The following is a 23,381-nucleotide window of genomic DNA, read 5'->3' as shown; positions in this document are numbered from 1 at the left end:
ACGTGCTGATGACAATGCACCGCGTCCACGACCAGCACTGTTGTCTCTAGACACAGAGCCTGCTTGCCCTCTTTTATCGGCTCGCGCCTGTCTGCCTCTCCTTGCTGGCCTTCCAGACATGGTAATGGCCTGAAGGGAGTTGGGTAAAACAGCAATAAAGGGTAGATACAGGTGTATATTGTGCTGGAGGCACAAAAAACCCACTAACTCCTGCAGATGCCTTTTTTATAGAACACCAGAGATAAAGGGGTATATACAGATGTATACTGTGCTGTGCTGGAGGCACACACAACTTCCAATAACTCCTGCAGATGGCAAGTGGGCTCAAATAGAGAAGAGCTATGTAGGTGGATATAGCGGTGTGTACTGGGTACAGAGCACGCAGACAGCACGCACAAGCTCCTAACACTACTGACTGCAAGCTCTATTATAAAAGATAGATCACTAGCTATATAGGTGAGGTGAATATAGCGGTGTATACTGCGGTCAGGGCACACAGACAACAACCACTACACAACAGCAAGATCGAAAATCGGCCGAAAACGATCGGTGTGTACTGTGTTGAAGGTACACAGAACACCCACTAACTGCTTCAGACGCCAACACACTACACTAGGCCGCCGCGCTGGCGGCCTTATATAGTGTGGGGCGTGTACTACACAGCCTGAGCTATGATTGGCCACAGGCATCCTGCCTGTGGCCAATCATGGCTCTCCTCGCTGCTGGCGCTGTGATTGGCCAAGCATGCGGGGTCACAGTGCATGCTTGGCCAATCATGAGCCAGCAATGCACTGCGATGATGCAGTGCATTGTGGGCCATGAGCGCCACACGAATTTGGCGCGAACGGCCCATAACGTTCGGAATTCGCCGAATGGGCGAACAGCCGATGTTCGAGTCGAACGTATGTTCGACTCGAACACGAAGCTCATCCCTAGTCCAGAGGTGTGTAATGTAAAGGGATCCAGAGCTGCGGGGGGCTGTGCAATGTAAAGGAATCCAGTTGTGGAGTAGTAGTAGTGACAAAGAGATATTGGGGGGATGCAGAGGTATGCAGGGGACACAGTGTGGTGTTTTTACATTTTAAAGTGAGGGGGGGTGCCAGATATAGGAGTTGCGTCGGGTGCCGAATGCTCTAGGTACGCCCCTGGATCACACCTAGTCAATTCCACTGCTTTCTAGATTGACGGCTCTATCCCTGATACTGAAACCCTGGCACTGTAGGCTGCCCCTGATGCTCCATTCCTGCGTCATATCAAGCACCCAGAGCTTTTGGTGTAGAGAAATGTGTGACCTCTTACAATTATGCAGTACTTTGGCATTAAGGGCCAATTGTCACACTGTAATGGGAGGGGGGGTGACACCATCAATTCTGTGTTAACTCCAGTTGCGGCTAGTGCTGCATAATTGGGGGGGGGGGGGCAGTAAACAAGACACCCAATGCCACACCCCCATGCCTTGTTTGGTTGGTAAGTCCAACGTTCACTCGCTCGTCCGTCCCCCCACCAACCCCTCACTTACCCCATCTAGCAGCTTCGGCTCCTTCCTGCGTCTCCTCCTTCTTGGTGGCGGCTTCCTCCTTGGCATCTTCACCCTGTGTCTCTGGCATCCCTCCTCCTTCCCTCAGCGACCAATACGATTGCTTCTCCTCTCAGCCAGTCGAGTCTTAAGACCCACTCCCTGGCTGGCCAGGAGGAGATTCAGGAAGACAATAGCAATATTAATTCACTATTGTCACAGAACTAGGTTTGCTCCGCGCGCAGTGCTCTGTGCCCTGAGCCCACCCTTATTTGAAGCTGAGTAGAGTCTCAAGCTCTAATCATGTGCTTTAAATTTAAAAAAAAACATTGAAATCCATGCATCCGGCACCCTGCATGTAGATTAGGGGCTGGACACATGGATTAGGGGGGCGGCACCCCTAATGGAGGGACCGCCACTGGTTAACTCCAACACCATCCAACCTAAAGCTTACACAGGATTAAGACAACAGAGGGTGCACAAGCCTTGTGTACTAATAAATGCACATTATTAAAAATTGAATATTACACTCGCTAGCATCATTGGACATCACTCAATAACATCACAAAAATGGAAAGAGTGTCTTCGATCTTGCTGAGGATTAAATTATCAAGAAAATTTCTCTGACCGTATTTTCCACTGTATAAGGCAACCGGGCATATAGGATGATCCCCTAATTTTACTGTTTTTCTACACTATTTTCTATACTCACTGTATAAGACGATCCCCCTTTCCGAGGCTTCATACTTCTTTTATTTCCTTCTTCTTGCTGGAACCATACTGCGCTGAGCCAATCACGACGAGTGATATATTCTATTAATGAATAAAACACCTGTTTGGATTGGCAGAGGCTGTAACATCATCAGCCCGCGCCTCTCTGACTCTCAAAGCCAATCCGAGCAGGCTACTGTATGAAGCCTGCTCGGATTGGCAGAGGTTATTACTCCAATCTGAGCAGGCTCTGTATTCATTAATAGAATACATCACTCGCTGGGATTGGCTCAGCGATGTATACTGTATGTAGCCAAAGCTACTGTACAGTATTACCACACATCCGCGTATAAGACAACCCCTGCTTTTTGCCCGTTTTTTGAAGTGTAAAAGGTTGTCTTTTATACGCTGGAAATTACGGTACCCCTGCTGTTGGCTATAGCTGGGGAGTTAAGCTGCTGGTCCCTGAGTCTTGCTTTAAAGCAATATTACATTTATTATAATAATTGTGCATTAGGTAATAGACGAGGTCTGTGCTCCCATCCCCTTCCTTCTCTCGTTTTAGTTTTAGTTGTGGGCTTCTTTCTATCACTTTGCAGCAGGACCAAGAGTTTTTAAAATATTTCAGTAAGACTTTATTCAGCTCGGTACCTTCCTATATTATTTTACTGTACTATGTGTTCTGGACACTCTATAATTTTGTATATATCTGTTAAGACTATAGAGTAACAGAGCAGCATTGGAATGTGAGTAAGGTAAGTATAAGTGGGTCAGGGGCTGAGCTTTAAAGCAAATGGGAAAAACTACCCTGGCATGTTAATAAAAAATCAAGATAAAAGCCTCCTGCAATAGAAGAGCACTTATACTTCTCTCTGCAGTCTCCATAAGTCTATTCTGCATTTGATACTGCCAGGGTTGGATACTTCTGTCCTTGTATGCTGTAGTTCCATCCTGTGACCCATACATCACTGTGGAGTTCTGAAGTGACATAGGGGTTGGTGGATAGAACCGCAGGACAAAGCCGTGGATACAGACACTGATGCCCCATACACATGAGCGGAAAAAACTTGGATGATTTTTCTGACGGAAATCCGCTCAAGCTTGGCTTGCATACACATGGTCACACAAAAGTTCTCTGAACTTTCAACCGCCAAGAACGCGGTGGCGTACAACACTACGACGAGCCGAGAAAATTAAGTTCAATGCTTCCGAGCATGCATCAAATTGTTTCCGAGCATGCGTAGGAGTTTTGCGCATCGGAATTTGTACAGATGATCGGAATTTCCGATCAGAACTTTTTTCGACCGAAAAATAGAGAACCTGCTCCCAATCTTTTGCTGGCTGAAATTCTGTCAGCAAAAGTCCGATGGAGCATACACACGATCGGAATTTCTGACCAAAAGCTCAAAACTGACGTTTGCTGGCAGAATTTCTGATCGTGTGTATGGGGTTTGACAATCCTGGCAATGTCAAAAGCTAAAGTGCCTGATGGAGGCTTCAATTTTGTGATGGTAAGGTGGGCCACATGGTGTTGTAGGGGTAAGTATAAGAACTTTCTTGTGCTGAACTGACAAGGTCACTTTTAGTCACCTGAGTACACAGTATACAAAACCAACAGGTATCTCCCATCTGCTTTATTCACAAATAGTAATACGTTTAATAAAAAGTGACTTTTGGATGCCACTTAATTTGTTTAAACCTAAGAGGAGGTTGGGAAAGAGACCAAACACCCTTTTCTTTCTCTTTTAGCCTTTTTTGTTTTAAATTTTTGGTAAATTTTAGATATATGCATCCTTAAATAGACTACCTTTTTTTTCTCATTTTAATTTTAGTAGTAGTAGTAGTAGTAGTAGTAGTAGTAGTAGTAATAGTAGTAATAAACTGTTTATATTCTTATGTTTATATTCAGATGCAAGAAGCATTGGTGGAATAATATCCCCAACCCAGCAAAAAGCAAGCTTTACCAGAGCAAACTACTACAGGTGAGTTAGGGATAACCAGAAGATTGTTTTTTTTTGTTTTGTTTTTAAAGTAACACTACAGCCTTCAATGCCGCATACACCCGATCGGACTATCCGGTGGACTTAGAAGTTTTGACTCAAAATTGTCCGCTGGACTCGGCAGTCTGGCGGACAATCCGCCCGTCTGTGTGCTAGTCCACCGGACTTTTGAAATGAATGGACTTGCCCACACACGGAGTAAAGTCCGTTAATTTTGAACCTGTTTTCAGGTAGACAGGACTAGCGAAGGAAGTGAATGTCGCCGCCTCCATCTGCGAGATTGACATCTCGCTGGCCCCGTCGCCTGGTATAGATTTAAAGGGGAACCCCTACGCCAAAAACACGGCGTGGGGATCCCCCCAAAGTCCATAGCAGACCCTTATCCGAGCACGCAGCCCGGCCGGTCAGGAAAGGGGGTGGGGAAGAGCGAGCGCCCCCTCCTGAGCCGTACCAGGCCACGTGTCCTCAACATGGGGGGGGGGGTGCTTTGGGGAAGGATGTCAAGCATCCTAGCATTGTCCTTATGTTGACTTTCTTCATTGTTATTAACTAGTAAGTTGCAGATTTTCTCTTTATACAGCACCTGTAATGATTTGTTAAAACTGTCTGGTATCCAGCAGTCTTGATGCAATTTAGCAACACCAAATATCCTACTCCAAGCAGCTGGAAATGCCTTATTCAACATATCTAGGTAGAAAAAATTTAACCACAAACTAGTGCTCTTATCCAAAAGACCAAAATGTACAGTACCTCACAAAGCACCCCCTGACAGTAAAAAGGAAGTGGGAAACAGACGTAGGCCCCCTAGATGAGGACACGTGGGAGGAAGCTCTACAAACAGTGGCCATATGCTTCCTGAATGTGACACAAAGGCTGACACAATTACACACACTCTCTTGAAAGTATACTACACACCCCATAGGCTGCATAATATGGGACCGCTACCCACACCAACCTGTACTAGATGCAAATGGGGTCATGGGGACCTGAAACACATGTTGTGGCGCTGACCCAAACTACACATATACTGGAAGGGGGTGATGGACACCCTGAACACAGTGTTTCGGGTGTCAATCCCATTAGACCTCAAATACTGTATACTGAATCTGTTAGATGAGCTTGAATGGGAACATCACACTAGAGAAGCTCTCACGAGGGCCCTTTTTAGGGGCCGCTAACTGATAACGCTACATTGGAAGCCTGACTCACCCCCCCCATGGTCACCCCCCCATGGTCAAAGAATGGATCACTGCTGTAGGTAATACACTGAGAATTGAAAAAGTCATTTACCAACATAGGGGGTGCTCTGAAAATTTTAAGTCATGGGCCCCATGGTTGGGAACACCGGGCTTGCCCCGGATGACCTGATCATGGGTCAACTTTTGAGATTAAATGTGGGCTGAATGCAGATACCCTACTGAATTACTGATGGATCATGTGTGGGAGGCAAACTATCTCAGACTTTGGTTGTACGGTGAAATGGGCTCTGGCTTCAGGATGTATGATACATGAGGATGGTGAATATGAAATGCTTCCATTGGATACTGGTTTGTATATAACTGCTGTATATGGACTAAATGTTGATCTTTTGACTGTATGTATTCGATTTAAAATAAAAACTTTTTTTTGGATAAAAGAAAAAGTCCAAAATGTATACTATAAATAATTCCCCCACTATAATAGTCTTTTATCTGTGTACACGTGAATTGTTCAAAATACACTATCATCCCTATAATGTGCGATTCTCGTGTTATTGGGACTATAGTGTATTATATAGTGTATTAATCATTTTATGTGTACATGGACAAAAAGACTATTTGAATACTATTGGGGGATTGTTTATAGTATACATTTTAGTCTTGTAGGATCAGAGTGTTGGTTTTTGGTTCAATCTGTAATGATCTACCACTACAATTAAGCCCCGTAAAGGTGAAACCTGTCAGAGTGGTGTGGCAAAAGGCAGGCACTATGCAGGAAGTCAGTCTGACTGACTGGATAAAGTATCTACAGTTGACACATCATCAATATGTGACTTTGAATTCCATGTTTCTACTTGTAATGATCAGTGATCAGATGCATTATAACAGGCAGACCCTCCCTCTAAATCTGGCCATACACACTAATGTAGTGCTTGCCCCCAAAGGAGCCACTATTTCTTGAGCCTCCTGTTCCTGTGCCCACAACTCTGCAAATAATAAAAATCGTATTGTGCGCTAGAAGCTTCTTGGATACAGCAAACGGCTTTACTTTAATGGAGGATATTAGATTATGTCTTATAGCATTAGAAACAGGAAGAGAACACAAACAAGTGCATATAACACAATAAGGATGGTACTTGCTCTGATTACCTTACTATAGATAACACATTATTATAGACATGTGTGGTTTGTTTCGTTCCAAATTAAAATTCGGACGAATTTTCATTATTTGGAAATTCAGATACTTTGAATACTTCGATAGTATTGAATTGAACCACTTAAGCCCTGGACCATTTGGCTGGTCAAAGACCAGAGCGTTTTTTATGATTCGGCACTGCATTGCTTTAACTGACAATTGTGTGGTCGTGCGACGTGGCTCCCAAAGAAAATTGACGTCCCTTTTTCCCCACAAATAGAGCTTTCTTTTGGTGGTATTTGATCACCTTTGCGGTTTTTATTTTTTCCCTATAAACATAAAAATAGCGCCAATTTTGAAAAAAACACATTATTTTTTACTTTTTGCTATAATAAATATCCCCCAAAAATATAGCTAAAAAATTTTTTTCCCTCAGTTTAGGCCGATACGTATTCTTCTACATATTTTTGCTAAGAAAAAAACACAATAAGCGTTTATTGATTGGTTTGCACAAAAGTTATAGCGTTTACAAAATAGGGGATAGTTTCATGGCATTTTTATTAATAATTTTTCTTTATTAGTAATGGTGGCAATCAGCAATTTTATTTTATCATGACTGTGAGATTATGGTGGACAGATTGGACACTTTTGGAACGATTTTGGGACCATTCACATTCATACAGCGATCAGTGCAATTAAAAATGCATTGATTACTGTGTAAATGTGACTGGCAGTGAAGGGGTAAACCACTGGGTTTGTGTGCCCTAGGGAGTGATTCTAACTGTGGGGGGGAGGGGCTGTGTGTGACACAACACTGATCACCACTCCCGATTACAGGGATCGGAGATCAGTGACAGTGTCACTGGGCAGAACGGGGAAATGCATTTCCCCGTTCTTCTTCTCCGTGAGACGCTCGCGGGTATCGCCGCGGACATCGAGTTTGCGGGACCTGCGATTGTGCTGACGAAGCTCCTGTCGGGTGTGCGCCTCTTAAAGGGCAATGTACAGGTACATGATTCTGCCTGTACGTGCCCTACTGCCGCAGTATATCTGCGCGAGGTGGTTGTAAAGCGGTTAAACAAATCCGAAATTTGAATTCAGACGAGATTCTAATTTAAATAGTTTTCGAATCGTTTTAGAATTTGAAAACTTTTTGAATTCAAATAGCTTTCAAATTCTAAAACTTTTCAAATTCGATTCGTTTTTCCAATTTCCAATGAGAATAAAAGAGAATAGAAAATAAAGGAATGGAATAGAAAACTTTTTTTTCTATTCTATTCCTTTATTTTCTATTCTATTTTATTCTTTTTGGAAATTGGAAAACTCTTTGAATTCAAAAACTATTCAAAATTGAATCAAAAACTTTTCAAAGTCGAAAACTATTCTAAAATGATGCAAAAACTTTTTTAATCGATTTGAAAAAGAATAAACAAAACGAATCCCCGAAAACGAATGAAACAAATTTAACTAAACTAATTTAAGTAAATAACGAATCGAAGCTAAACAATTTTCATTTTCATTCTGCACATGTCTACAGTATTATACAGTCACAGTATGTAAGCAGGTTGCTCTTCCAACATCCCTTCTCAACAGCATGTGCTTTGTCGTTCCTTCAACACAGGCTTGGCGAGTGCATCGGCAATCATCTCCTCTCATGGGCAGTATTAAATTTCAATAACACCCTGCTCTTGATTGTCCCTCAGTAGGCGATACTTGACGTAGCCCCCAAAGCCCCGTGTCCCCATGTTGATGGGGACAAGGGCCTCATCCCCACAACCCTTGCCCGGTGGTTGTGGGGGTCTGTGGGCAGGGGGCTTATCAGAATCTGGAAGCCTCCTTTAACAAGGGGACCCCCAGATCCTGGACTCCCCCCATGTGAAATAGTAACGGGGTACAAATGTACCCCTACCATTTCACAAATAAAGTGTAAAAATGGCTACCCCAAAGCACCTTCCTCATGTTGTGGCCTGGAGGAGGAGCACTCTCTCGTTCCCCCTTTTTTTCCTGCGGCCTGCCAGGTTGCGTGCTCGGATAAGGGTCTGGTATGGATTTTTGGGGGGACCCCCACACCATTTTGTTTTACATTTTGGTTTGGGGTTCCCCTTAAAATCCATACCAGACCTGAAGGGCCTGATATGGAATTTGGGGGACCCACACACATTTTTTTTGCTTCGTGGCTCCCCTTATTATTCATACCAGACCCAAAGGGCCTGGTAATGGATTGTGGGGGAATCCCATGCCATTTTTTCAATTACTTTTATGTGTATTGCCGGGACCGACTATTCATTATAGTACTCTTAACCTCCCTGGCGGTATGATTATTTCAGATTTTAGGTGCCGAAAGCGGTACCATTATTTTTCCATGGAAATTTGGCGTTTTATATTGTAGGCCTGTAATTCTTAGAAATAATTCACTTAAATTTGTCCAAACAAGAGTCTAATAGACATCACGGGTATGATAAAATTTGAAATATGAAATCATAAATTATAATATATATATATATATATATATATATATATATATATATATATATATATATATATATATATAAATAACTATATATAATAAGTAAAAAACTTGATACACACCTCAAAAATTGCCACCTAAGTGTATCACCACCGCGCCAACAACCCCTCTCCCAGCTGCTACTTAAATGTATGAATAAATAAACAAGAAGGTGAATGTAGCTAAACCCATCCAAATAACCATAAAATATCACCTTGTAGCACTAAATTAGTGTAAAAGTAATCAAATTGAAGTTACCCCTCAAACAACAAATTGTGTTACTCACAACAAAATATCTCTAAAAAAATGGAAAATATATATATTTGTGAAAAGACTCAATGTGATAGTCTTAAAATAATAGTACATAGATGAAATCAATAGTCCATAAAAAAAAAATTTTAAATCCTTTTCATGTGCAAATCTTATCAGTGTCCATATAATACTGGTATAGCCTTCACCATACACCCTCAGTGACCGTGCCCCCCTCGTTGGAGAACTCACCAGCTGCGGCGCCCAGCACTCTTGTGCCAGGCTAGATGTGCGTTTAGATCACTCAAACGATGACAGCAGGTATCCAGCAATCAATGTATATTCTCCTTTAAGGCTTTAATGGAGCAACCCCTCAAAGCATCAGCTGCAACGCCCAGCACTCTCGTGTCAGGCTAGATGTGCGTTTAGATCACTCAAACGATGACAGCAGGTATCCAGCACTCAATGTATATTCTCCTTTAAGGCTTTTAATGGAGCAACCCCTCAAAGCACCTCAGAAAGAAGAACAAAAATCTCCCATAGTGCAACACTGTAAAAACTCTTTAATTCCAAAATTAAAATCCACTCATTAATGCACTCACATGTAAACAGCTTGAACGAAAGCACTTCAAAATCACTCCACTCCTTAGTAACAACGCACTTTACTCCAAGACTGTGACCACCAATGCCTTGGAGTAAAGTGCGTTGTTACTAAGGAGTGGAGTGATTTTGAAGTGCTTTCGTTCAAGCTGTTTACATGTGAGTGCATTAATGAGTGGATTTTAATTTTGGAATTAAAGAATTTTTACAGTGTTGCACTATGGGAGATTTTTGTTCTTCTTTCTGAGGTGCTTTGAGGGGTTGCTCCATTAAAAGCCTTAAAGGAGAATATACATTGAGTGCTGGATACCTGCTGTCATCGTTTGAGTGATCTAAACGCACATCTAGCCTGACACGAGAGTGCTGGGCGTTGCAGCTGATGCTTTGAGGGGTTGCTCCATTAAAGCCTTAAAGGAGAATATACATTGATTGCTGGATACCTGCTGTCATCGTTTGAGTGATCTAAACGCACATCTAGCCTGGCACAAGAGTGCTGGGCGCCGCAGCTGGTGAGTTCTCCAACGAGGGGGGCACGGTCACTGAGGGTGTATGGTGAAGGCTATACCAGTATTATATGGACACTGATAAGATTTGCACATGAAAAGGATTTAAAAATTTTTTTTTTTATGGACTATTGATTTAATCTATGTACTATTATTTTAAGACTATCACATTGAGTCTTTTCACAAATATATATATATTTTCCATTTTTTTAGAGATATTTTGTTGTGAGTAACACAATTTGTTGTTTGAGGGGTAACTTCAATTTGATTACTTTTACACTAATTTAGCGCTACAAGGTGATATTTTATGGTTATTTGGATGGGTTTAGCTACATTCACCTTCTTGTTTATTTAAATAATTATAACAAATAATAATATAATAATAATAAAAAATTATTCAATAATGTAATCAAATCAAAAACACTGAAATATGCTGAGTTGCAGAAATGTCGCTGTCATTACTTTTAGTGTTTGATGATGAATTTCCCCACAAATTACTATCGCTCAATTCTGCGAGTGATTCTAATTTATTATCACTGTTTTCTAGCTGGTCTATAACCACTTTTGATGTAAACGGACACTTTTTGGTTGCTATGGACAATCTCCAGTTTCCTGGCATAAAGAACAGTATTTATAATATAAAACTGTATGCAGGACACTGGACAAACCACTAGGGACAATAATTATTTGATACAATACTGTAATCTGTAAGATTACAGTATACTGTATCTATACTGTGTATTTTACTTTTTGAATTTGGCACCAAACTCCGTCCCCGTGCGTCGCAACGCTCACAGGGAACGGAGCCCGGTGATGTGACAGATCGAGTGGAGGACGGCTCGCTGATCACAGCGGGGAGACATCGCTGGATCCAGGGGACAAGGTAAGTAAACCCTTACATGGATCCAGCGATGCGATCCCAAGCCAGACTTGGGAATACCACCAGGGAGGCTATATTACTTTTTTCCTTTAGAAATGTAATTTTGCTCTCAAACTGTTCTAAACACGGGAAACATGCACCACTTTACAGGCATAATATAGACACCCCCCAGGTACGAAATTTAAAGGAATATTTCACTTTTATTGTTTCACTTTAAGCGTTATTAATATCACTGTTCCCGAAAAAACTCTCTTTTTTTATAACTTTTTTTGCATTGATACATGTCCCCTGGGGCAGGACCCAGGTCCAAACACTTTTTATGACAATACCTTACATATAAGCCTTAAAAATTAGCACTTTTGATTTCTCCCATAGACTTTTAAAGGGTGTTCTGCGGCTTTCGAATTTGCCGTGAACACCCCAAATTGTTCGCTATTCGGCGAACACCCGATGTTCGAGTCGATCTTACATTCGACTTGAACATTGGGCTCATCCCTACTGCTGGGTTTGCTGGGTGCCTGGGCTAATAACCTATTATGCAAAGTATTGCATCATGCGCTAGAGGCATCTTGGGTACCGCAAATGGCTTTACTTTTATGGAGGATGTTAATTATGTCTTACAGCATTATAAACAGGAAGAGAACACAAACAAGTGCATATAACACAATAAGGATGGTACTTCCTCTGAATACCTTAGCATAGATAACACACTATTATATATATTATATTAAATCAAATTTTCTAGCAAGGCAGAATTATTATTCAGGATTTATATAGCGCCAACAGTTTACACAGCGCTTTACAACATTAATGCAGACAGTACAATTACAATACAATTCAATCCAGGGGGGAATCAGAGGGCCCTGCTCGTTAGAGCTTACAATCTAGGAGAATGCAAATGAATAAACAAATACAGGCAGTCCCCGATTTACTAATGGGTTAGGGACTGTAGGTTTGTTCTTATGTCAAATTTGTTTGTACATTTGTAAGTGTAACTCCAGCCTGTTCAGTGATGTGGGATGTTCTGGGTGCTTCTGCGCATGCAGTCATGTTATTTAGGGCTCTTGTGGCCATGCAGTACTGCAGTGTGGGATGTGTCTGGCGCTGACCAGTGTGGGGCGCAAGTGGCTGGCAGTGATGTCACGCCACCTCCGTTCGTAAGTAGGAGTCCTTTTTAACTCGGAGACTACCTGTAATTATCTTTATAGAGCAATGCAGAGAACACTTCATAGAACACGACAGGATCAACAAACAAAACAAAAAAATTATATGATCATTAAATTTGCTTTTACACTTTATATTTGGAAAAATAATGTATTTATTTTCTTCTTTAGAAACAACCTTTAAATCCAGATGGAAAATCTGCAACAAAAGCATCTTGGTAAGTCCAAGCTCCGTATTATGCAATGCCTTTAAAGTCAAACTCCACCTTTTGCAAAATAATAATAAAAGCACTCATATTTACTGAAACAAATGTGCATTTATTATTTTTTAAGCAAATGAGTGTGTAAAGCATTTCAACTGCAATCAGAGGATCGGGGGTGCAATGCAGACTTTCCTTGGAGCTCTATATCCGTACCGAGGTACAAACTTTCAGTTACCTGGAAGGAGAAAGTGTCAATAGACTATAGGGTTGATTTACTAAAGGCAAAAAGACTGTGCACTTTGTAAAGTGCAGTTGCACTCTGCAAGTGTAGTTACTCCAGAGCTTAGTAAATTAGGTAAATCTTCAGTTTGAAAATGGTACCCAATCAAGTGCAAGGAAAATTTAAAAAACAGCATTTTTGCCTGCACATGATTAGATGATGGAAGTTAGCAGAGCTTCTGCTCATTTACTAAGCTCTGGAGCAGGTGCACAGCCTATTTGCCTTTAGTAAATCAACCCCTTTGAGTTTGGTGATTACTGTATGTACTGTTGAGTCTATCTGCAATGGTAGCAAATGGAACTTGTGACTCATAAATTTACAAATAAATGACATGAAGGACATGCTGTGGGTACTGAGCAAAACTAAAATTGACAACTGTCGCAGGGGAAAAGAACCTCCACATACTCTCAGGGCGGGGGGTGCGATCAGTTTGGGGGTGTTGGGGGGTATGTTTGTAACCATGCTACACCCTAAATATTTAAATATCCTTAAAGTTTAATGCATTTTTTTGATAGATTAACACACCTCCTTCTCTTCTCAGTGCAAGTTTTATAAGCAGAATCTTCAAAGCCCACAAGTCCAGGTGTGACAAGCTCACCCAGCAGCAAAATGACAAAGACTATGTCAATATCTGTGGCGGTCATTGCTATAAAAATGTTTTTTTTGAACCTGAGGATGAAGATATTGAGAGATGCGTTAAAATGTACCTCATAAAGGAAAGTGAAAACCCAGTTCAAGAAGACAAAATTGAATATATGGTTGAGGATCAGCTAATGGAACCTGGAGACCTGTCTATTGCCAGGATGTTTTTTGATATACTTTGTGATTCATCAGGCATAAAGGTGGACACATTTGGAAATTTTAACACAGGGACCTTACTTGGTGGTTCAGGCTGGATGAACAGTTTTGGCATAAAGGAAACACAAAGGTGCAATTCAAATGTCTCAGCATATCGGGAATCAGGATACAGCAGTTATGGCTCTGAGGATTCTCCAATTGATTTTTTAGACATGGATAGGCTCAATACCTCATACTTTGACCAATGGCCTGACAATGAAAAAGACTCCATACCATACACTTCACCATGTAGTGTCAAGAAGAACTATTTATATTCAAAAGGAGACCATATAGAAAGTTTTACCTGTAACAACTTTTCCAATCTTCTGTATGCAAGAAAAGATTTCATAATTGATCCATCCACAACATTTTGTCTGGACAATTTATCAAACATAATACTTTCCAAAGACAACAGCCACAAATGTCTTCTTACTCCAAAAAGTATTCTCTATTATAATACAAAAAATTATTTTTCACAGAACAATGACCATTTTCAATCAATCATAAGACCAAAACCTGAACAGGTTTCTGAAATTACATTACAATGCTATAAAAGCAACTCTAACCCAACATCTATCTGTCACGTATCTGAATATCAAAGTTTTGATCAAGCTGTCCAAGTAAATGATCCAGAGTATGGCTGCCACATATCCGGATATAAAAGTTTTGACCAAGCAGTTCTTGAAAGTGGACCAGATTCTGGGTGTCAGGTGTCCGGATACCAAAGCTTTGATCAAGCAGTTCAACAAGGTGATCTGACTTCAGTATGTCAAGTTACTGAATATCAGAGTTTTGACCAAGCAGTGCAACAAAATGAAACCTCAGGATCAACCAACTGCTCTGTGGTTGAGCCAGGATACAAACCTTTAGAAGATATTATTTTCCAAAACAGTGACTATTCAGTTATGGACATGTCTGAAAATGAGGGAGAATATCAGTTGGGGGAAAGTCACTGCCAAAATATTGCAGAATATCTACAAACAAAGAAGTTAATTGATGTTACAGATAACGATAACAACAAAACCATTACCAACAGCCAAAAATGTGAACTTTCCATTGCCTCAAACCAATATTGGTTGGAGAATTTTCTACATTCAACAAAGGAAAAATTCCACCCATCTAAAGATTTTTCAGATAAATCTGTTGATGCTTTAAACATAGCAGTGGACAGTTATCTTGAAAATGACCTGGCAGTAAAACATGAAAGTGTTCCTTTGGCATTGACTTTTGACATATGTGAGCATTTGAGGAACCGTAAAAACATGCACGGAAATAAAGTGCCTCTCAACAGCCTCATATTTCCCTGCCATTTGGATGATGTGCAGTTCGTTCAAGAAAAGCTTGCAAGTAACAAAAAGCTCAGTAGCCAAAAATGCCCTTCAACAAAGTTTGATAAATTTGAGAATTTGTCCTATTTTTTCCCTCTCTGTGATTTAGAGGCCCTGGGTCCAGACCAGCAAACTAAACACTTATTAATACAGCAGGTTGATGCAGATAAAGATGGCAACTCATACATGAAGATAGCATTACCTTAACACAACAGTTAAAGATGTTTGGGAATTTCCACTTTTTAGATTAAGGGGACAACCAAGTGAAACTAAATTCCTAATTCACCAGGTCAGATTCTACTGCATGGGTTTAAGAAATATCAATTTTCATCAAGATCAGTGTTACTGGGTAAATCTGTTTTGGCGGCCATTTTTTGTGATATTATAAACATTGGGGGAGGTTTACTAATTTAAAAAAAACAAGCTCACTTGGTACAGCAGATGTTGATTTTGCAAAGTGAAAGTTCACTTAAAAGGTAAGTTCACGTTTTAAAAAAATAAATAAATGTCCATCTTTTTGCAGGTAAAAAATGTGCATTTATTTTTTTTATTTTTTTTATTGGGAGCCTGTAAAGCATTGCTTCCACTATCAGAAGATTGCTGGTGCAATGCAGGGCTCTTGTAGACTGTCAGTGTTAGCTGTCTGTTCATACCTCGTACGGGCAGGCAGCTACACACTGACAGGAAGCATAAATGAACTACCTAGACAGCGCCCTGGTAGTTTGATGAGACCTACAAGCCGACAGCTGCAGAGGCTGGCAGTAGTTGTAGTTCTCCCATGCACAGTAGTTGTAGTTCTCCCATGCACAGAACTCTGAGAATGAATGACGCAGCCAGGTGGGCGGATCCCTGCATGGCCACGTCTTTTTTATATTTTGACAGCAGTATTTTAGTTAAGTGAACATGCACTTTGCAGATGGAACATTCACTTTGCTACGTGACCAACATCTATTCCTTTAGTAAATCAAACCTATTTATTTCATTATCATGGACACATTTAGTCTTCCTTTCATAATGTAAATGGTAGCAGATAGAGAGAGGGGTTAGAACTGATGATCAGTTTGTATAAAGTCATAACCTGAAGTTTTGGCTAATGTTTCTTAAATTAAAGAAACTACTGGGGCATATTGTGGTTAGCTGAGACTAAAGCCCCATATACACTATCAGTTTTTCCCTCAGATTTACCAAAACCATATAATATGAGGTCAAACCTTAGGAGTTCCAATGTGTATGCAATTAGGCAGGCCCTTCTACTACATGGTTTTGGTAAATCTGAAGGAAAAACTCAGCAGAAAAACTGATAGTGTGTACGAGGCTTAAAGCCTCGTACACACGCTTAGATTTTCGGACGACCGAACGTCTGTTTTTTGTGGCATATCGAAAGTGAAGAGGTTACTCACCATATGAAAATTTACCATACAAATTAAACGAAAATTAGACGTTGAGTTCACATCCGACAAAAATTTTATAGTCTGCACATCCAGTTTTTATCTGATGAAAAGGTGAAATCGGAATGTTGAAAGCACCGTACTAACAATCCAAAAATTGGCAGACAGCTCGTCTACGAATTTTTCCATTCAATTTTCGAACCGAGTTTACGGGGCCTTTAGGCCGGCTATACGCGGTGCAAATTTCTTTCCTGCTACCACAATTCCCCCATCAACACAGACAATGCTGACAGGGGAATTAGCAATTGTTTTTCCAGGAAGACAGGGGAAAGCCATCCCTGCCAGGAGAAGACAGTGATTATCACTAGCGGTTTCTATTGCATAATTGCAAGAGAATATGGGTGGTTGATTGTACCCAAGTTGATTGAATTGGTACATTCAGCCTGCCTATTAACGGTTCGAATCTCGGCCGGTTCAGCAGGAATTTGAACCGCGTATGGCCAGCCTAACCTCCTTGTTCTTAGTTTATTTATTTAGCCAAAGAACTTATTCTCCCTGGATGTGAATGTTAGTAAAAAGGGTGAATCTGTGTTCAAATGAGAATACCCAGTCCTGAGGGGAATTTAAAAAGCACATTACTGGTTACTGAAAGTTAACATAGCTTTACCTAATTTAAAGCTGAACTCCAGGGAAAGTGAAAAGGCTCTCTTGAGGTGGGGCTACCCCTACACTGCAGTGGATAAATGCTTGTTTAAAGCGGAGTTCCAGTGGGCAGTGCGTTCTTTCAAAACAGGAAATGATGCAAAATGCTGGAAATTGGTTGCTTATCTTCATTGCCATAACAACGGGGTGGGACCTTCCTCCCTCACCACCCATTGTGATGGCAACGAGACAACGCCCGAATTACAATGCGCATGCGTGAGATCGGAAGTTGCATGCTGGGTAGCCAGCATGCACTTATCCCAGAAGAGAGCCCTATTGGGCTTCACATGTCCGCAATCAAGATGGAATCACTCAGGAACACGAAAATAAGGTAAGTAAATTATAAAACAAAATACACTGGGAAGGTGATTTAAATATATACATGTGTTAATGTATATTAACGCATACAAGCAGAGGGGATGTACAAAAGGAAAAAATAAATAATGTGGGCGGAACTTCACTTTAAGTATAGGAATGTTTTCGATATGCAATCTTCTGCTCCCTCAGGTATCCTTCATGCTTTTAGACCAGCCCCGCAGCCTCTTCCACCCTATGTTGCAGGTCCTTTGACATAATCAAAACCAATGCAGGGTCCATAGCCCTGTACTGGACATGAGGACACCAAGAGACAGTCCACGGCTGAAGCACAGGGGAGACAGAGGAGATATTATACTTTCCCTAGAGTTGGGCTTCTACTCCTTTAGTACATCAAAGCCAGTGTCTGTCCCGTATTTAGTATCTTGCTGTATCGAAGAACAGTCTCAGCTGTGATAGTTTTCTTTCTTCAAATCACAGAACAATCTTAAAATTTGTTTTGCAAAGAATGCTTGGTGAGTGTGGGAATAAGTGACCTTCATATCATCAAATCTCAGTGTAAATATAGAAGGTAAAACTCTAACCTGGGCATAGAACCATTTTTTTTACCATTATGTACATGTGAGTCACTTCCATGGGCAAGAGGGTGAGAGCAGACATCAGCAAATTATATTTTTTATTAAAACAAAAACAAAAAAAATGCATGTCAATAATTGTTAAAATAGTAAAGATCTTGCAAGCTACCAAATCAAAGTTCCCCTATGTTATAATAGTATAAAGGCAGCTGCTAGCACTAATCACATCCCATGTGTGAGATTCAAAAATAGATAAATCATGTGCTGTGCTATCCCCTTAATGATCTGTTGATCCTGCAGCAAAAACCTAAAAAACAAAATTGTTACCTAAAGTGACGTGGCTAGACACACATTTCATAAAATACAATTATTGATACAAAGTGATCCGTAAAGTGCTCACGTGCATATAAGCCTGTGATACTCTGACCACTCTGACTCAAGTCCTTAATACAGAGATAATAAACATGACTTGATAGGTGACTGTGAATATAACGATCTGCAGCAGTGATTACATTCAGGCTCCCCATCCCAAGGTAATGGCCACTCACCTCAGAGCGTGTTACCTCGCAATTAAGTTTGGTTAATACACGCTTTTGAATCATCAAAACGGATTCCAGGTCAGTTTGCAAGGTCCAAGTACTGCTCAAAGATGTAGCCTCCTCCTATATAAATATCAAAAAGAAACTTCCATAGTGTGATATCGTTTTAAAAGATTTTATTTACTGCAAACAAAACCCTATTATAGGGTACTCACATGGGTCTGGTATGTTAGTGCACCGCTCTATAGCATGCCTTAATAGCGCCAAGCCGTGGATGAGATTGTGTGCTCGTACTCCATAAGACAGACCAGCTGTCTCCTGCACCATCCAGTCCCCTCCCTGGGGACACCCGCTGTGTGTAATCAAAAGTGAGGCTGCAGATGGGCACAGTAAGGCTGCAGATGGGCACAGTGAGGCTGCAAATGGGCACAGTGAGGCTGCAATGGACAGAGTGAGGCTGCAAATGGGCACAGTAAGGCTGCAGATGGGCACAGTGAGGATGCAATAGGCACAGTGAGGCTGCAGATGGACAGAGTGAGGTTGCAAATGGGCACAGTGAGGCTGCAGATGGGCACAGTGAGGCTGCAAATGGGCACAGTAAGGCTGCTTTTTACCAGTTTACCAGTAGCTGCTGCATTTCCCACCCAAGGCTTATAGTCGAGTCAATAAGCTTTCCCAGTTTTTTGTGGTAAAATTGGGGGTGCCTCGGCTTAGGGAAACCAATCAGCTTCCAGGTTTTATTGCCATAAGCTGGGGTTAGAAGCTGATTGGTTTCTCTGCAGAAATGTGACTAATTTTGCCCTCTCTAGCTTTAGTAAATAAACCCATTGGTCTACCTTGTGTGCCCGTGACCTCTGACTTTTTAGTCTTTGAGTATCGAAAAAGTTCCTATTGTCCTCTACACTCTAAATGTCATTGTGGGATGTTGGAACCATAAAAACATGTTTGGGACCGCATGTCCATGTATAATAATGGGGTGTTTTTTAGCGTGATACTAATGTTGGCCGCTCAACTGGGGCAGGAGTGGGACCATCCTACATACACGCGCATCTTGTAAATACAGCTCATCATGGGGAAGTAATAATGAAACTTTCACATCTTTTCAATTTAAAGTTCTCTTTCTTAATAACAATTTTTATTTTACATACATAATCTATTTCTTGTTAAGAGCTTGTATTTAATAATAATAAACATATTATATTTTTTAGCATTAAAAAGCTTGTAAAAAAGATAATCATGTAACATTCCTAAAAGAGCCTACTGATGCATCTTTTGGGGCACCAATAGGTCAAGAAGTCTTTTTTGTAGCTGTGAAAAGGTCATTTCAAACTCTCTTAGTATCTATTTTATTTACCCTTTCAAAATTATTTATTAATATTTAAACCCACAAAGGGGAATTAGTTGTAAATGTAATGCTCACTGCTTTGTGAAAACTCTAGATGCAGCTGGTGTTCTTTATAGATCATAGAGACTCATCATAAAAATGAACAAACATTTGTGCGAACATTCATACAAAAGTTTGTATAAAAATTCTCTGTACATTCATTTTAACAAATGTCGTTCGAAAGTATTTCAAAATTTCATTTGGAACAAATGGACTTTACCAAAAGAAAATCGCATACACTTTTTTAGACATTACTTTCGAGAAACACTTTCCATCCTGCTTCCTCAAATTTTTTGGTCACCTCTTTGTGAAAATGCTAACTGGAATTTTTCTTCTTAACGTGCTTGATGGTTTATTGTTAAGACTGAAAATGCTGTTGTTTTTGGCTGATACATTTTTAATTCAGCATTGACTATGTGGCTACGAGGGAGACGAGGGAAATGCTAATTTCTTTTATTGTTGACCGACACTACTAATTGGTGATCCAAACAATAAAACTCATGTTTGCAGCTGCATTTCTAGCTATGGTTAGGTTCAAAATCTTTTGTGTGTTTTTTCTGTTATTTTGCCCACTCAACCAGCGAGTTAAACGAAAAAAAAAATGACCTGATTCCCCTATCCACACACTTAATGTGTATGAGGGAATCACTCTTGTCATGCTATTGTGTTCTGAAGGGGGAAAGCCTTCCCTGCCATCAACACACCCGATCAGTGTTGCTGGCTATAGCTGGTGATACTGATCATTTAGCAAAAAACCAACAGGCATGGAGGATCTTTAAAAACAGAATGCTGGCTGTACGCATTCCATAGACGGCTATTGTTATCTGTTGTCAATAACAGGCAGTTATTTTTACAGAGCTGAAAAAAAATCCAAAGAGGTAAATAAGGATGCTTCTCATCGGGTACCACAAATCCAACAATATAAGTAATATATACTAATAGTATTAGACCAGCCTTTCTCAACACTTTTACGCCAGAGAAACCCTTGAATTAATTTTCAGGTCTCAGGGAACCCATACTATAATGAATTCATTGAGGGTCATTGGGAAGAACCCCTTTCATTGGTGGTCAGTAGGACGACTGCAGCCCTTACAGAGGTGGTCACAGTGACACTCTTATGCAGGCCATACACAGTCGAATTTCGAACAAATTTTCTTTTCAAAATCAGAATGTTTTTTTTTTTTTGTGATCCGTGCCACCATTGATTTTCGAAATTCAGCCGACCAAGCCTTCAATTTCACCTCATGTTGCTACAGAAAATAATTTTTGTGGCTGGGAATCTTCTTTTCTCTCCATAAATTTTCTTTTCTTATTACATTTCTGGCACGATTCTCCCATCATTGATTAGAATATCATTAGTTTTTCCAAAAATTTCCAACATGTTCGATTCCTCAAATTTGATTTCCACACGAAAATCGGCTGTTGCTGCAGCCCACTAATGGTGCGAAATTCATACGAAAATTCTTAGATACGATTTTCTAAAGAAAAACCGTGTATGGCCGGCATTACAGCTAAAAAGATCTACCAAGTGGTGTTGGCCCAAGAATTTTTCAAGCACCATCAGATCATAGGTCAATCAGCCAAAGATTAAGGAACTCTTAACCTCTGAAGGAACCCTGGTTGAGAATGGCTGTGTTACACAATATTCACAAATGAATTCAGTGCCCTGTTCTGATAAAATATCAGGATTGCAAGAAAGGTGTTGTTTAAACTTATGAGTTAAACGTTTCTTGTTTCGTATATCAAAAATATTATTAATAGTCTAATATGTATTCAATGACTGAATACTTTAATAAGGCAACAGATTTTCTCTTTAATTCTCTTTTAATAGGGCTCTTGCACATGGGTCATCTGAGCCTATGCAGTGTAACTGAAGCCGTATTCCCTCCGTTTAGGCAATTAACTCCCTAAGCAGCAACTAAAAAATAGCCAGGTTCGTTCCCAGGGGATTGCCCCGCAGCCAGGCACACACTCGCTGTCATTCTTCTCCTCAAAAAACTCTAGGGGTGTTCTTTTTGTTTTTATCAGTCAGCTCTCTGTAGCTTCAGCAACCAGGCCCCCAGGTCGCCCACCTGAGGCCTCGTGAAAAGCAAGCACATGGCAGCATTGACCTGAAAGGCAACAGCCCTCTGAGCTAGACTGACCCTCTGCAGGAAAAGACCCAGAAAGTCTGTCTCAGAGTATTTATATAGATTCCCAGCAGCCTTCAGGGCCATCCTCCTTAGGATTGGCTATTCAATATTCATGCTGCTATTTGCATTGATTCAAACCTATGTTTCAGAAAGCTCTGGAAAGCAGAAGAAACAGTAAAAACTAGCAGCAGCTGAAACACTGAGAAGACCTAACTAATCACACTTAGCTGCACTGATTATGGTGAGCACAGCTAAATTTACCCAACACAACAATTACATCCACACTGGTTACAATGACAGAAGCTAAATTCACCTAGCAAACAAAAACACAGCTCCACTGATCTACCTAATCATAGCATCTATCTAGGAGGGTGCTACAACAGAACTTCTGTACAGTATATACGAGTACAGTGGCTGCTTGGGGGGATATAGCTCCAGTTTTTTCTAACAGGCTCAAGCGGCTTGTGTGCAAAAGCCCCTAAAATAAAAAGAGGGAAGGGAAAGCTTCAAGTTCTGTTCATTTTGACAAAGATATGCATGTTGGGCAGTTTTTTTGTAGAACAGATAAAAACTGTAATGAAAATAACAGAAAGGTTTTGGCGAAGCTAATGTGAAGAATGTCTTATACTTGTTTTGCTGGTTATTTCGTGTTAATTGTAATGCAAAAGCACTTTACTTCAATAAAAGATAAAATTATATCAAAGCCATTTGTAACAGTTATTTTTTCAGTAAACTTTCTTACCAAAGACAGATGCTAAGCATATTTAGCTTTTTTTTCAACATTTAAAATTCTTCGGAAAAACCTGGAAAAAAAAACATGTGCACGTGTGCCAAGTAATGATACAAAAATATAACACATTCAGATTCCTGAAGATTGTAGAATCTTGGACTAGGTATATTTTAAAACTTGTCTGGGTCAGTTTCTGTTGCATAATAGTTGCATAATAGTTGATCTCATTCCAAGGAATGAATATTAACTTGATATTTGGTTGGTTGCATGTTTTTAAAATGGGAAGTTAACAAAACAAGAGAATATATGAATAATCTGGTGCAGAATTTCTTCACCATTTTACCCAATAAAATAATTTTCAGCTAGCATCTACAGTTTATGATACATAAGTGTTGTGAATATGTTATAGATATAGGAAGATCTCTCAGAGTGGATCATTTAAAAGCATACCCTGCTTTATATGACATAATTATTTTTAATAATTATCATGAAATGTAACTGGTGAA

The 23,381-nt window shown here is 40.3% G+C and overlaps 1 protein-coding gene across 1 annotated transcript in view; it reads left to right on the top strand.

The window, feature by feature from the left end:
- The window catches only part of LOC143924696 (uncharacterized), a 101,905-nt gene extending 79,057 nt beyond the window's left edge, over nucleotides 1-22,848 (top strand). The window contains exons 8-10 of the mRNA XM_077449113.1: nucleotides 4,137-4,209; nucleotides 12,634-12,680; nucleotides 13,487-22,848. Coding sequence (XP_077305239.1) covers nucleotides 4,137-4,209; nucleotides 12,634-12,680; nucleotides 13,487-15,317 — 1,951 coding nt within the window. The 3' untranslated portion in view covers nucleotides 15,318-22,848. The remainder of the gene's footprint in view (nucleotides 1-4,136; nucleotides 4,210-12,633; nucleotides 12,681-13,486) is intronic.
- Nucleotides 22,849-23,381: the final 533 nt, after the last annotated feature.

Source organism: Lithobates pipiens, unplaced genomic scaffold (assembly GCF_037356315.1).
Source record: "Lithobates pipiens isolate NorthernLeopardFrog02 unplaced genomic scaffold, aLitPip1_a1.2 Scaffold_22, whole genome shotgun sequence".
Taxonomy (NCBI): Eukaryota; Metazoa; Chordata; class Amphibia; order Anura; family Ranidae; genus Lithobates; species Lithobates pipiens.
The sequence above is the reverse complement of the archived record's forward strand: the minus strand, read 5'-3'. Positions and strand labels throughout refer to the sequence as shown.